Raw genomic sequence first — 15720 nt, forward strand, 5'->3', positions numbered from 1 at the left:
ATTCTGGGGAATGGTAAAATGAAATTTTCTTTTTTTCCTGGACATCTGTTTTATTTCTGATGAAAACACTTTTTCTTATGCATTTTCAAACAACCATTCTGTCTGCTGTGGATCCCTTAGTTTTCTAGGAGGTGAGGAAATTCTAAAGAGCAAACAGACCCACCCTCTGCTCTCAGGCCACTCTGTTGTCCCTTACAGGCGTGTGTTCCTGGCTCATCCTCACTCTACTCCTCAAGGCTCTGTGGGGCCGCAGGCATGAGCCTTCCTTCAGTTCCTTCAGTGCCACTCAGGCCTGGGCTGCCAAGATACAGATGGTATATGTGAATTACACATAAGTAACTATATGCAACATCATTTTTCTCTGGTGTGTCATTGTGCCAACGTGCTTGGATTAGAAGTGATTTCCAGGAATCCTTTCCTGCGTCTTCTAGCTTCTGGGGGCTCTTAGTCTTTCTTGACTTTCATGGATCCTGACCACATCACTCTAATTTCTGCCTCTCTCTTCCAGCACATCACCCTCTGTGTCTTGTGTCTTTTCTTCTCTCTGTGGTGAGGACAATTGTCAATGGATTCGGGGCCTTTCCAGATATGCCAAGAAGAGCTCATCTCAAATTCTTTTACTTCACTACATCTGCAAAGAGTCTTTTTCCAAATTAGATCAAGTTCACAGGGTCTAGGGATTTCTATATGGACCAATCTTTCTTGGGGGCCAACAAAACGCCCTACATGTTATAGATGAAGAAACATTATTTACAATTGATGAATCCAGGTGATGGATACTTTCAGATTTGTTATATTATGGGTGATTTGAGTTGCGTAAAGAGGAAAGCACATGCAAATAGGGTTCCCGGATTTGGCAGATAAAATACAGGACACTCACCTAAATGTGAATTTCAGATAAGCAATAAAGAATATTTCAGTATAATCAGGTTTCATACCATGTTTGGAAATAGCTATAACTACAAAATTATTAATTGTTTGCCTGAAATTCACATCGACATGGATGCCCTTATTTTATTTGTCAACCCAGTAAGTAAAGGGTGGCATCAGCTTGCCATTCACAGACATCCCCCCCAGCTATGCTCACCATAGAAGTTTTTCAGTTGCCATAGTCCTTGCATCCAACTCATGAAAACAAGTGTCTTTAAAAAGCCAGTTTCTGCTGACTTACAAAAAGAGCAAAATCCAGGTGAAATGCATTGTTTAAACTTTAATTGCCAACCTTGAAATGGAACATATTAACCAGTTTCTTCTGATAAGCAGATCACTTACTCATATCTTAGAATACAGTAGGTGTTCCCTTGGCCATGAAATTTGTGGGAGTTGCTTTTCCGTAACTTGACCCTTCTTTCAGTGGGAGGGAACTATTGAAAGGAACAACAAGCTTATAAATACATTAGGACCTGGAAGTCAGTTGACCAGCCACGACAGTGACAGCGTTTAACAAAGTAAGTACTGATCTTATAAATCTCTCTACATTGCCTCACACTCTCCTCTCTAGCCTCCTAGAAAAATATGCTAGTATGTGTTCTTAAGACAAGAAAAAGTCTGTTTTTACCCATATCGTGCTATCTTGGTGTGTTTGGGTGACAGTTCAAGAATTGTTTATTTCTTTTCTGTTGGATACATCTTTAGAGAAATGTAAAAATGAAGAATTTAGAAAACCAGGGCCTCAGCATTTCATGGTATGGGAAACAATGACATGAAGAAAAAAAGAAATGATAGTAATTTAAACAATCTGAAAATAATCAATGCTGGAAGAAGTGGCAATGTATGCAAAAATTTCTCTGTATAAGTAGTCAACACACAATTGTAAATTGTGACACTGTAATACTATATTGGCTGTGAAAATTTAAAACTAAGGTTTATTATAATTAGAGGAAATTAGTTTGAATGTCAGGGGAACTAGATTCTAGTAGAGCCTTTGCCAGTAATTAGCTCCATGACAAGTCATATTCTGTCCCTGGAGTTCTACCGACTCCTGGCCAATCTAGAGGATAGTTAAGAAAGAGACTCCGACTGTTGCTGCCCTTTGAACTGTGTAATTCTTTGTATGGAGATCTGACCTGCCCACTCTAGGATGTTTCTAGGTATCCCTGCCCTCTACCTACCTGATTTGTAGCCCCCTCTCCCTCCTTGCAGATGTTACAACCCAAAATGTCCCTAGACCTTGCTCAATGTCCTCTGGAGCAGAGGAGCCAAATCCCCCTGGTTGAGAACCATGGGACTACATGACCTCATGGGGCTAAGCAAGGCCCTGTTACTGATGTGCCCCACTGCTTGGACATTCACTGAAAACTTCCTGTTAATCCACATGGACTGATTAATGAATATCATTGACCTCTGTACAGGAGCTAAAAAGCAAAGAGAGAGAGAGAGAGAAACAGAGCCATCATACGACAGATTTCATATAAGTCTGGATTCATATGAAATCTTATTCCTACTAGAGTTCTATGGACAAAATATAGAGAACCAGAGAAATGGATACAAGATAGATGATAGATGATGATGAGACAGATTACAGAGAGATAGATAGGTAGAACAACTGATAGATGAAATAACACATATATGGATGGATAGACAGAGATTATGAATAGATACACATACATAGATATTTGATAGGTAAAATAATTGATGGATAGATAGATCAAAGAAAGAGGATCCATGGGCTACTCAATGTGTCCAGAGACTCACCCATCTTCCAAGCACTGGGACCAGAGCAAACACCCATTGCTGAGTTCCTACTATGAATTTTTTGTACATTATCTCATTTAACTTTCTCAACAACCTACAAAAGTAGAAATAACTACCTCTATTCTAAGGAGAGAAAATTGAGGCTCAGAGATTAAACAACCTACTGCGTTTATGAATCTCATAATGGGAGGAGTCGTGATTTATATCATTCTCCCTTCTCTCTGATAAGAAACAGTATCATTGGGACCAACTCAGAGATGGAACTCCTTTAATTTACTCCTGGAATTATGAGAGCTTATATTCCTTTCAAAACAAGCCCATTTTTTAATTGACGTAAATACAGTTATACTAGTCCTCAACTCACTCTGGTTTTTAGGTTGTCAGATCAGAGAAAGGCACACTTTTATTAATTTTTTCTTCCAAGCAAGCCCCTGAAAAGTTGCTCACAGGAGGAACTCAGGAATTAGATGTTCTCCTCTCGCCCTCTCCTTCCAACATTTAGTTGGCTAATATACATTGAATAGGAAAATATAAAACAACTTTTCAGAGAGGAGCTGAGAGCCAGGTTACAGGGTGAAGTGGAAAAGCTCTGGACCTGCAATCAGAAGTTCAGGCTGACCCAACACTCACCAAGTGTGCAGCATGGGACAGGTGCTTTAGCTCTCTGAGACTCAGTGTGCCCATCTTTAATTCGGATAATAGGAGCCATTTCCCAGGGTTGTTGCAGAAGGTAGACACACTCCCTAGATAGTGACCCTGAATGAGCAGCATGTGTGTGTGACCCGTGGCAAATCCTTGAGCTCTCTGGTTCTCATTTTCTGTTGGCCCAACAAAGCTCAATTGTAACCTATGTCCCAGTCTTAGCCTGACCCTTGGAAACCTCACATTGAGAAAGTGGTATGTTAGTTATCAGCAGGAGTGTTGTGATAAAATATTATGAAGATAAAATTTCATTTCCTTTTGAAACATGATCCTCAATCAATGGCTAAGAGAGTTTAGTGTGGGGATTGGAATTACAACACTGTGAACTCTAGTCCATAACAATTAAACAAGCACACCCCACGCTTTCCTGTGAACTTCACTCTCCCTTTCATTCTGCTGAATTATGCTATTTCCATTTCCCAAGTTACTTTAATTTACTCCTGGAGTTATCATAGAAAGTAGAATGCCAAAATATCTAATTACAAAACAGGTGAGTTGATTCAGTATGATTTCAAATAATTCTTTACTTTTCAAAGGTTGAACTATTGACCTCATATTTTAAAATGTAGACATTTAAAAGATTTTGATGCCTAATTTTAGTCATACATACTTTTTTACAAATACATTAGTTGAGGCCAGGTGCGGTGGCTCATTCCTGTAATCCTAGTACTTTGGGAGGCAGAGGCGAGTGGATCACCTGAGGTCTGGCATTCAAGACCAGACTGGCCAACATGCTGAAACCCTGTCTCCACTAAAAATACAAAATTATCCGGGTGCAGTGGAAGGTGCCTCTAATCCCAGCTACTCAGGAGGCTGAGGCATAAGAATCACTTGAACCTGGGAAGCTGAGGTTGCAGTGAGCCAAGATCGCACCGTTGCACTACAGCCTGGGCAAAAACAGTGAAACTCCATCTCAAAAAAAAAAAAAAAAACTAATTAATAAATACATTAGTTGTTAAAGGCAAGTATATTTTTGTTTCACACTCAGCAACCACAAAACTTTGCAAGAAGAATCTTAATGTTTAGTAACAGAGCTGGGAGTTTGGACAGAAAATGCAACTGTTCCTAAGTCCTGGCACTGGAACTCCTGCTTTCAATGAGTCCTGTGTCTTTCCATTCACATTCATGAGACAATTCGTTGCATCTGTCCCTGCAGCCACTGGTTTTCATTCTCTGATACTCTGCTATGTTCCACCTCCCAAACAGCCTGGGATAGAGCAAGGGCTATTAAACTTCACTGATGAGTCCAGTCAATTTACCTCTAACCATTTACAATGACCATGTGAGCATGCACACATGCAAACATCCATACACACAACATGCAGATAACTGAAACTAATAACTCATGAAATATTACTTACCCTTCAACATGTCATGCTCGCTGATATTTTCTATTATATTCTTTTCTTTTTTATTTTTTAAAGTAATGCGGTTTCACAATCTGCTGAAAGATTACCATGCATATTTGAGAAACACTAACATAGAAAATAAGATGCAGTCTTTGGTTTTAAATAGCAGTGAGTCTGCATCCCAGATCCATCATTTACTCTGAGCAAGTTACTTTAAAAACCTCAGTATCCTCAAATGTAAAATGAGAATAACAACAGCATTCACCTTAGGTGATTTTTGTAGGATAAAATGAAGAGAAGTTTAGAAGAATGACCAGTGTGTGACTGACATTGAACAAATGCTAGCTCCTTCCATATCCTACAAAGTTAATGCAGCAAATCTCTTCTTCCAGGTTATAAAACAAAATACCTCCCACAGAGTTAGAATACAGAATTCCAAAAGAAGCAAGGGATTAGCATTTGTTATCTGTTGAAATAATTTGGATATTCTAGCTACAGTTAAACAAGTCTGAGGGCTAATTTCTGGTTTTGATCAAATGCAGTCTCACAGTCAAAGACCTGAAGAGTGACTTAGCTCCCTGCTGGTCCTCCATCAGTGACATCCTCTGGTTTCACGGCCAATTCATGGATTCCCAGCGCCTTCGCCCAGCTGGCTTCCAGGCATGCCTTCATTTTAGTCCTTGGTGTAGATATTCATGTCTATCACCAACCCGAGTGTGACTGTGAACATTGTATTTCTCTGATGTTCCCTTTCATTAACTAAAAAATGGAGATAACAACCATTTCATGGGACTATAAGGAAGGTTAAAGATATAAAATATTAAAAGGGACTAGCATGGTGGAAGGATCATTAGGAAGTTTTCATTAAATATTAGTCCTTTAATTCCTCCTCTTCCCATTAACTCCTATACATGTATTATTACCACATACTCTCACCTCTTAGGCTGCCAAGAAAAGTCACAGTTAGCCAATGAAGACTTGAGACTGGTTTGCTGGAATCTGAGGGTGGCCACTGTTGGGTAACAATCTGAACCAAAAAAACATTCCAGGAACTCCTCCAACCAAGTCATGAAGAAGGCAGGTTCTACCTCAGTATTATGGGTGGTTTTCAACCAAAAGTACATTTTTTTATTCTATGGCTTCAATTATTCATTCATTCATTCAAGCTTAGAGAAACCTCCAGAAGACTGCTATCATGGCAGAGAAACCCAAGCTCCACTACTTCAATGCACGGGGCAGAATGGAGTCCACCCGGTGGCTCCTGGCTGCAGCTGGAGTAGAGGTAGGTTCTGAGTTAGGTCATCGTAAGTTGGATTTAAAATTGCGTTATCACATACTTTTCCCACAGAAACTATGAGATGATTACTTACCGAAGCATTGTGCCTTAAATAAAAATGGACTGTAATTAAGAAAAAGATGAACAGATTTGACCTAGTAATTCTTAAAATTTCTTCTCATCTAAAGGCATACATATTAAAATACATTTAAGAAACTAATCACAAAGTGTAGAACTTAAGTGGATTAGAATTTAAACAAAGTGTAAAAAATAATTTATGGCATTTACACAACAATTAGAAACATGAATATCAATTGAATATTTGATGACATGGAAGAATTATTGTTAATATTTCATGTGTGATGATGTACTATGGCTATCTTTAGAATACTTAATGTGTTTTAGGAAAACACATTGAAGTATTTAAGGATTAATCATACGGATCTGGGATTTCTTTGGAATTATTACAAGAGGAGAAGTAGGTGGGCATACAGATGAAGCCATATTGGTTTTGATTGATAATTATTGATTTTAGGTAAGAAGCATAAGGAGAATCATTCTGCTTTTCTATTTATATTTATTCATGTTCATAATTTCAACAATAAAAAATAAAAATGCATAACATTTTAGAGGTAATTAAAGGTTGTAATTAGAGGTAAAAATGCAAACTACACATGAGAGATGCAAGGGAGTGTATTGTAACAAATTACCTATTAAAGATTGACTACATTCACAGCAATTATTTGGTTGAGTACTTACTAATTCCAGGTCCTGTACTAGGTCATGGAAATAGACAGTGAAGAAGATAGACACGGTCCCTGCCCTGGGGCGGCCTACATGTCTATGAGGATGCAGAGAAATAAACACGTGGTTAAAACGAGGTGGGGAAGCTTCTAGAATACACATGCATTCCCCAGTGGCACAAAACTACATCAGAAACTAGAAGTTTTCATTAAAAATAATATTAGTGTGGGACTCTCATTCCTTTATTAAATTGAGAATTTTACCCTATCGTGTCTCACAAACTTCAGAAGAGAAAATTATAGTTGCAAGTGTTAAAGCTGTGTAACAGCGGTGACCTATTTCACCCTTAGCAGCGTTCCTGAGAAGTGGGGCGATAGGAATTACAGCAGAGGCTCCTTGGTGGCAGAATATTTGATGGCCATTATCCCATGGCACGCCCCATGCTGGGGACACACAAGGTTGTGGTCTGATCTCGCTTGGAGACACAGGCTTTCCTAAGATATGACAACACCATAACTCGGAGAACTGCTCAGTGCCTTTTCTCCAGTGACGTGCCCTCTCAAAACATGACCTAATCATACACATTCATGAGATCAGGGTGAAGGTGAAGTGACCTAGAAGATTAAGCAGCTATGTGCTGTGACCCATGCACTTCTCTCAATGATTTAGGTCTAAATTTCCAAATGGCCATGACCAGTCCCCTCTGGGTACCCTGCCAAACTCAGAAATCTTATATTCTCCAAATTATGCAACAGATAGGGGCCATCCAAGGTCACAAGTCTATAACAGAATGAACTAACAAGAACCCCATTTGCTGTGTCTGCTTCCAGTTTGAAGAGATATATCTAAAATCTGCAGAAGATTTGGACAAGTTAAGAAATGGTAAGATCAATCTCTAAGTGCCTCTGATGAGGGTATCTAGTAGAAGATACAAGGGGATGTTTGAGCAGCCGGCAATGTCTATGTGTATGGGGCGTGATATTTGGACATGGTGCAGAGAGAGAAAATGGTTAAGATGGAAGGGATGTGGCTCTTTGATCAAGTCTGGCAACTCTCTCCAGACTAAAAGGACCAAACCTCTCAAAGTGTTTGCTACAGGAACAATCTCCTGCACCCTGAGAAAGCCCTTTTTTGTTTTCGTGCTTGGGGCACCAGGAATGAGCTGTGGTCATCAGCACAGTATCCCACACAGCCCTCCCCATCCAAGCACATGCAAGAACATGCATTAGATCAAAGGAAGAGAAATAGATGTGGCCAGTGTCTTGAGTTTTTTCTCTCACGGAGGGGGCATGACAAGGTAACACTGCAGCACTATTGCAGACTTTGAAGAGCACAGAAAGGGACCCTTACATAAAAAGCTCTCAGAACCTGCCTTAAATGTCACAAACACCATGAGACTTACTCTGGGAACTTTCTGTTTTAAATAGCATCTTGTTGCCAGTCCTATTGTAACTTGTCCCAACCTCTTCCTAAAATATTCATGAAGGTAAATCAACACAAAAATCACTTGAACCTGTGAGGCAGAGGTTATAGTGAGCTAAGATCATGCCACCCCACTCCAGCCTGGGCGACAGAATGATACTCTGTCTCAAAAAAATAAAAATAATAATAATAAAAGCTGTTTCAAGTGAAGTCTTACTAGACAATAATTTCTTTTTCATTTTACGAATTTAGTCATTTCCACAACCATTTTTTTCATCCTGAAAGTCTGGGTTTCATAGACATTTCACTCTCCTTTTCTTCTTCCTTCTAAAGATGGGAGTTTGATGTTCCAGCAAGTGCCAATGGTTGAGATTGATGGGATGAAGCTGGTGCAGACCAGAGCCATTCTCAACTACATTGCCAGCAAATACAACCTCTATGGGAAAGACATAAAGGAGAGAGCCCTGTACGGTATATTTTCTGTTCTTCCATCCACAGAGAACACAGAATGATTTAGGTCTTTCCTTGAGTGGGTAGGACCATGGCAGGGCATCATGACCAACACCTGGCTGGGCCTTGGGCGTGTACACTGGGGTCCAGTATTGAAGAGTATTGAAGAGTCCATGGAGATGAGGGAATAGTGAACATGGGGTGGGTTCAGGCAAGGGTGATTCTAGAAGAGGATGCAGTCCATAGATCCAGCACCTTATGGTGATTTCCAAACACGGATGAAACATGAATTGAGGAGGATGGAGAATCACAATTCCAGGTGCTCAGGACTTCAGAGGCTGGACTCCAGCCAACAGCTTAGGACAGGCATAGAATATTTGAGAATCTGTAGATGAAGGACTGGGGAGGGAAAGCTGCAAAGACACCAAATCTTAGGTCCCAGTAACTCCAAGAATGATGACCAGGAACCTAAATTACCAACCAATTATAGCAACTGGAATACTTGAGCAGAGCTAGTAGAGGCTGCCACCAAGGATGCTGGGGTTACCTTGACACATGGATAGAAGGCTGAAACAGCCAGATTGATTCAATACCAGCAAAGTCAAGGGGTCTCCTTGCTGTTGTGATCAGACTGCATGATTCCAAATAAATCCTGAATGAAACTGCTGGCAGCTCCTCAAAAACTTTAATATAGTATTACCAATGACCCAGCAATTCCTCTAACAGGTATATCCCCAAACAATCAAAAATACATCTTTTACATAAATGAATAATGCAAATAACAATATTCATAGTATTCAAAAAGTAGAAACAACCCAAATATTCATCAATCAATAAATGGAGGAGAAAATGCACCTTAGCCATGCAATGGAAAGATATTTGGTCATGAAAAGGAATGAAGTACCAATGCATGCTATAAGATGGTTAAACCATAAGACATGTTACACAAAACAAACAAGACACAGAAGGCCAGGTACTATAGAATTCTTTTCATATGAAATGTCCAGATATTCAAATCCATAGAGGTAGAAAGTAGATTAGTGGTTGCTTGGAGCTAAAGAAGTGGGGCGTGGAGAAAAACGAAGAATACTGCTAATAGTACAGATGTCCTTATCAGTGTGATAAAAATAATTCTGGAATTAGACTGTGGTTATTTTTACAGATTTCTGTGAATGCACTAAAAACCACTCAATAGTGTAATATAACTGGTGGCAATTATAGTATGTGAATATGCATCAATAAAGCTCTTGTTTAAAAAGTATTGTGAAACACCAGTTTGACACAAAAGAAGAAAAGTTTGCACTGGTTGTAACTGTATAGAGAATTTCACCAGGGAAGGGGATTCTTAGGTGGGGTCTCAAGAAAGGCACACATGGCTAGAGTTGGGCAACAGAACATGGAGAGGGCTGTGGAAACGTGTTTCATGGGTGTAATTGGAAGAACTGTTAATATGGGGCATAGAAGGAGCTCTAGGAGATGTAAAATGATGAAAGAGGATGAGGAATTTGGCTGAGATGGTCAGGGACTCTCTTAGGATTACTTAGGAAGCAGGTCTTTGGCCATTTGACTCACACTAAGTTCATGCACAGAACAAGCCACAACGGAGATGATAAATCTTGGCACAGCAACAGTGGGTACTGGCAGTGATTCCACGGATTTCTCTCATGCCTGTGACCACCGATGCTCTTTTTCCTGTATTAGGTCATGTGCATAACAAAATGTAGAGATCTGTCTACCTCGATAGGTTGTTTTAATAAATAAATGTTAATATACCTGTAAAAATCAGAGCATAATGACTAGACTCTGAAAAGCACTCACTGGAGGTGAATTATTTTGCCATCACCTGTTACTCTACTCTTTTAGGTTTTTATAAGCATATGAAATCTAAGGCAAAAAGTATTTGACCATTTGGTTGTTTTGGTCTTTTAGGATTGATATGTATACAGAAGGTATAGCAGATTTGGGTGAAATGATCCTCCTTCTGCCCATATGTCCACCTGAGGAAAAAGATGCCAAGATTGCCTTGATCAAAGAGAAAACAAAAAATCGCTACTTCTCTGCCTTTGAAAAAGTAAGTGAAACTGTTCAGTGTTTTGGGGAACTGAGTTTAGAGGCCAGTAGAAAAATAGTGGCTGGGCATTCCTGGGGCTACTGACCTTCACTTTCAGTGAGACTTCCTGAACACCAACACTGCGCTCTGACTCTCAAGGCATTTTATGAAAATAGGCTTGGAGAAACAATTTTATCACTGACACCCACACTATAATTTACCGGTAAACTTTTAATTTACTGAACCCCAACATGGAATTATCTGTTCAACAAAATCTCATGTTCATAAGTAGAATGTGGGCTGTGGAAGGCTCTTGACCACACTAGAGGTTGCTGTTGAGTCTATGGAACCCCATGGACTTTGATTGAAGACGAACATGATGAAAGTGATCCATCAGAAAACATTCTGGTACCATGTGCAGGAAGACAGGAGACCGATTGCCCAGCCAGAGAATACTATAGTGTTTCAGAGATGGGTATTTTTAAAAGGAGAGTGATTGTGGGATGCAGAGGAAGATTTTGTAAAATGCATTATATAGTAAGTTGTAGATATCAGTGCAGTTCACCCGTAAATGCTTCAGCTTGCAGATTATAATATAGTGCCAGTCAGGAGTGAGAGTCAATGCTGTAAGAAAGATGATGAATTCAGGTTCACCCAGGTTTACTACAGATCCCAGGGAGATATAGCGGGGAATGAGGAGAGCAGACAAGGAGAAATGAGGACTCTGAAATAGCCTCCTTCTGGGGGAAGAGTGTTGTCATGAAGGTGGAGTTGCTGTCCAAGGGAAGTTGGAGAGTGAGGGAGCAGAATGTAGAGCCACGTCCTGAATGTGAGGGCTCCATGCTGTAGAGCCTGGGGCAGACATAACATGTGGCGGCGGGTGCTATGCCCCTGGCCCATGTGGAAGCAGCAAGCTGGGTGGGTGGTGTAGATGCCACAGTGATGTGGAATGAGAAGAGAAAATGGGAGCCTGAGCTCCAACTGAGGAGTGATCAGAGTTACACTTCTTACTCTCATTCATTCAGATAATGTGGAGAAAGCCCTGGATTTCTGCACCCATGGAGTAAGGCAACAGAGGTGGGGAAAGTCAGGCTGGAGAGGCTCTGAAAGAAGCAGGGGTCCCAGCCCGGGTGGGCATGTGTTCCTGATCTGATTCCTCCAATGCTCCAGGTCTTAAAGAGCCATGGACAAGACTATCTTGTTGGCAACAAGCTGAGCCGGGCTGACATTCACCTGGTGGAACTTCTCTACTACGTGGAAGAGCTTGACTCCAGCCTTATCTCCAGCTTCCCTCTGCTGAAGGTGACCCATTTCGCAGCCCAGAGAGGCAGCCCCACATCTCCCATCTTGGGATCTTGTATCTGGGCCCTGGGACTGTCCAAGTTTTGATGCCAGCCTTCTCCAGCCCTCAGTGCCCCAAGGTCTCCAAAATGAGCTTCAGGACTCTAGTTTTGAGGAATGAAAACACTTTTGTTATGGAAAGGAAATTTGTGGTGCATGCTACCCCACAGAGTATTTTGCCTTTTATTCTGGAAAGAACCCAGGGCCCAGCATCCTCCCCATCCCTCTGTTTCAATGTGGTTTCTGTTTCTGAATTCTCTGTGACGTCCTTTATCCCACACGTGCACTTGTCTTCCCTCAGTGAGTCGCTCTGAGCAGGGCCCTTTCCATCTGGTTTCCTCCCTGGGCTCCGGCTCCTGCTGTCAGACATTTTGGTGCTCCTGCACAGCTCTCCAGCACTCTGCCCCCCACACTGTATCGCTCACTGAGAAAAGGTGGTCCCATGGTTTGTCTTTATATTTTCTATAGCTATTCCCTTTCCCAACTAATTTCCCCGTATTTTTACTTCTGCTTAGAGACTGATCTGTGTTGATATCTCACAGGCACATTATTTTTTCTTGTCTTATATGAGAGTCACTAATCTACAGGATTAATACGTAAGGAGAAAGATAGGGATGACTGAACTGATTAAAACTTAAAGACATCTTTGGGGAAAATAAAGTGAGCTACATGTTCTTGTTCTTATCTTCATTTCTCACTGGGTGTCTGTTTCTGCCTCCATGCTGGTGATGATGGAGGGGACTCGCTTGATTTTTGGCAGGAGGGTCTAAGACGACCCCAGGGGGGTCGTGTTAATGGTGGTGGCAGGCCTTGGCTTCACTCTGAGGCTGTGCTTTATGAATTACAGGCCCTGAAAACCAGAATCAGCAACCTGCCCACGGTGAAGAAGTTTCTGCAGCCTGGCAGCCCCAGGAAACCTCCCATGGATGCAAAATCTTTAGAAGAAGCAAGGAAGATTTTCAGGTTTTAGTAAAGCAGCCATGGAGGCCAAGAACTTGCAAGACCAGTATTCTAAAGTTTGCAACAATAAAGTGCTTTACCTAAGTGTTGACTGTGCCTGTTGGGAAGCTAATGAACTCTTTCCAATTACATGCTGATTAAATAATACAACTCCTATTCGCCCACTTAGTTAAAATTGATTTGCTTTCATTAGGATCTGATGTGAATTCAGATTTCCAATCTCCTCCTAACCTACCACTTTCTTGGAATTAAAAATTCAGTAAAAAAGGAAACTATAGATTATGTGATTTGTTTGACTTTTCCAAGAATTGTCCTGTAACAAACAATTTCTCATACAATCTATTAAAATGTCAATGTAGAAATGCCCTTCCGACGTTTTCAGGTGTGCACAGGAGAAGAGTTACCATTCTGGGGAATGGCATAAAGACATTTTCTTCTTTTCCTGGACAGTCATTTTATTTCTGATGAAAGCATTCTTTCTTATGCATTTGCAAAATAACGATTCTGTCTGCTGAGGATTCCTCAGTTTTCTAGGAGGTGAGGAAATATTGAAGAGCAAACAGACCCACCCTCTGCTCTCAGGCCACCCTGTTGTCCCTTACAGTGTATGTGCTCCTGACTTATCCTCACTCTGCTTCTTAAGGCTTTGTGGGGTCCCAGGCATCAGCCTTCCCTCAGTTCCCTCAGTGCCACTCAGGCCTGGGCTGCCAATATACAGATGGTATATGTGAATTACATACAAATAAATATATGCAAAATCATTTTTCCCTGGTGTGGCACTGTGCCAGAATGCTTCGATTAGGAGTGCTTTCTAGCTCCGCCCACATACTGGTCCTATAATGTGAATCTCTCTCAGGACACCTGGACTTCTGCATTTTGAGCTCTCCTCCTGTTAGAGTGAGCTTCCCCACAGTTGGCAGACTTGGTTGAGGGAGCAGACAGACACACAGGCTTTCTACCTGCAGCTTCACTTTGCTCTAGTCTCTTCTCCATTTACAACCAGAGTAGTGGTTCTAAAATGCAAATCGGAAAAAAAATCACAGAATTCTTCAGTGAGTCCTGACTGCATAAAGAATACATCCTCACCCCCGTCCTCACTCCTTGATCTCCAGCCCAATCAACCCTCTGAGCATGGTGGGGCCTCTTGCCTTCCTGCCTGGGTGCATCTGCTAGCCCTGCCTGGCAAGCTTCTTCCCAGTGGACACACTTAACACCACCTCACTGCTTCCCAGAAGTGCTGGGCTGTCCTCTGCCCTCCACATAGCCCCAGGGAGCCTCTAATTAAACATCTGAGGGCCACTGTGTCTGCTCCCCTGTACTGTGAACTCATGGTGTGGGGCTTGGCCTGCTGAGTCCCCAGTACTTCTTCACCAACAGACAGTGACACCTGCACAGACCCATGCACAGCTCTATGCACCTCCAGAACCCGGGTATATGAGACTGGGCTTTGAGAACACGCAAACCGCCACACACTCTACCTGTCTCTATTCATTCATAATTTCTTAAAAAAAAAAAAAATTGGCTCATATCCCTCAAATGTTTTGTTAAGATCTTGCTTGGATGCTGACCAAAATAAACAAACTGCTAAGAAATTTTTATGGTACACTTACGTGAACTAGAATGCTGAAGCTTTGATGAAATTAGGGAATTATAGAATTTTAATATGATAAAATTATATGCAACATAATCACAGTGTAATTGTGTTTAGAAAAGAACTTCTTCTTTTCTAGAGATGAATAATAGTATTTACAGATGAAATGATACGCTGTCTGGGATTCACTTGAATAGAATCCCATGGTAGTGGAGGGAGTATGTGGGAGTTTGCATCATTTTCTTGTGGCTCCTGTCACAGATTCCTACAAACTGGATGGCTTGAAACAACAGAAATGCATTTTCTTACAATTCTGAAGGCCAGAAGTCTGAAGTCAGGGTGTGAGGGCCACATTCCCCTGGAAGCTCTAGGGAACAATCCTTCCCTGCCTCCTACAGCTTCTGGGGGCTCTTGGCATTTCTGGACTTTCACGGATCGTGGCCACATCACTCTGCTTTCTGCCTGGGGCTTCCAGCACCTCACCCTCTGCGTGTCTGTGTCTTCTGTTCTCTGTGTTGCAGGGACACTTGTCATTGGATTCAGGGCCTATCTGGATATTCCAGGATGATCTCATCTCAAGTTCCTTAACTTCATCTGCAAAGAGGCTTTTTCCGAATAAGGTCACATTTACAGGACCCAAGGATTTGGACATGGGCCTCTCTTTCTTGGGAGCCAACATAATGTAATCCACTACCTGGTAGAGATGAAGAAATGTTACTGGAAACTGATGCATCCAGGTCATGGGTACCTTCAAGCTTGTTATATTATTCCCTCTACTTTTGGATTTGCTAGAATTTTTCCATGTAAATTTTAAAACTATCTTATTTTAGGAGCTCCTACAATGTCCAGGCTTTGTCCCAGACAATAAGGACAGGACTCAAATAAAAAGAAGGCTCTGCTCTCAGGAGCTCAAGGTCTAAGGGGAAATTGGATATTGAATACATCTTGTCAAATTAATGTAGGGAAAGACACAATAGAGAAAACACAGTAGGAGCTGAAAGTAGAGTATTCCAGTCAGGACAAACACCATGTGCAAAGGTCCAGAGGCCAGGAAGGGTGATTTGAGCAATGCAGAGAGGAAACACTATAAAAATAGGGTGGCCAGATTTGGTGGATAAGATACAGGACACCCAAATAAATG

At 41.3% G+C, this 15720-nt stretch overlaps 1 protein-coding gene across 1 annotated transcript; it reads left to right on the top strand.

Moving 5' to 3' along the window:
• Nucleotides 1–1416: 1416 nt before the first annotated feature.
• On the top strand, nt 1417–13072 carry LOC123572957 (glutathione S-transferase A1). The gene is made up of 7 exons (XM_045391025.2): nt 1417–1448; nt 5912–6027; nt 7596–7647; nt 8521–8653; nt 10567–10708; nt 11858–11989; nt 12876–13072. Exons 2-7 carry the CDS (start codon nt 5941–5943, stop codon nt 12996–12998), a joined length of 669 nt encoding a protein of 222 aa, XP_045246960.1. The 5' UTR covers nt 1417–1448; nt 5912–5940; the 3' UTR covers nt 12999–13072.
• The last annotated feature ends 2648 nt before the right edge of the window (nt 13073–15720 follow it).

Source organism: Macaca fascicularis, chromosome 4 (assembly GCF_037993035.2).
Source record: "Macaca fascicularis isolate 582-1 chromosome 4, T2T-MFA8v1.1".
NCBI lineage: Eukaryota > Metazoa > Chordata > Mammalia > Primates > Cercopithecidae > Macaca > Macaca fascicularis.

Coding starts and splice junctions, on each gene's coding strand:
- LOC123572957 (XM_045391025.2), top strand. CDS start 5,941: ATGGCAGAGAAACCCAAGCTCCACTACTTCAATGCACGGGGCAGAATG. Junction 7,648..8,520: donor TTTGGACAAGTTAAGAAATG/GTAAGATCAATC, acceptor TTCCTTCTAAAG/ATGGGAGTTTGATGTTCCAG. Junction 8,654..10,566: donor GACATAAAGGAGAGAGCCCT/GTACGGTATATT, acceptor TTGGTCTTTTAG/GATTGATATGTATACAGAAG.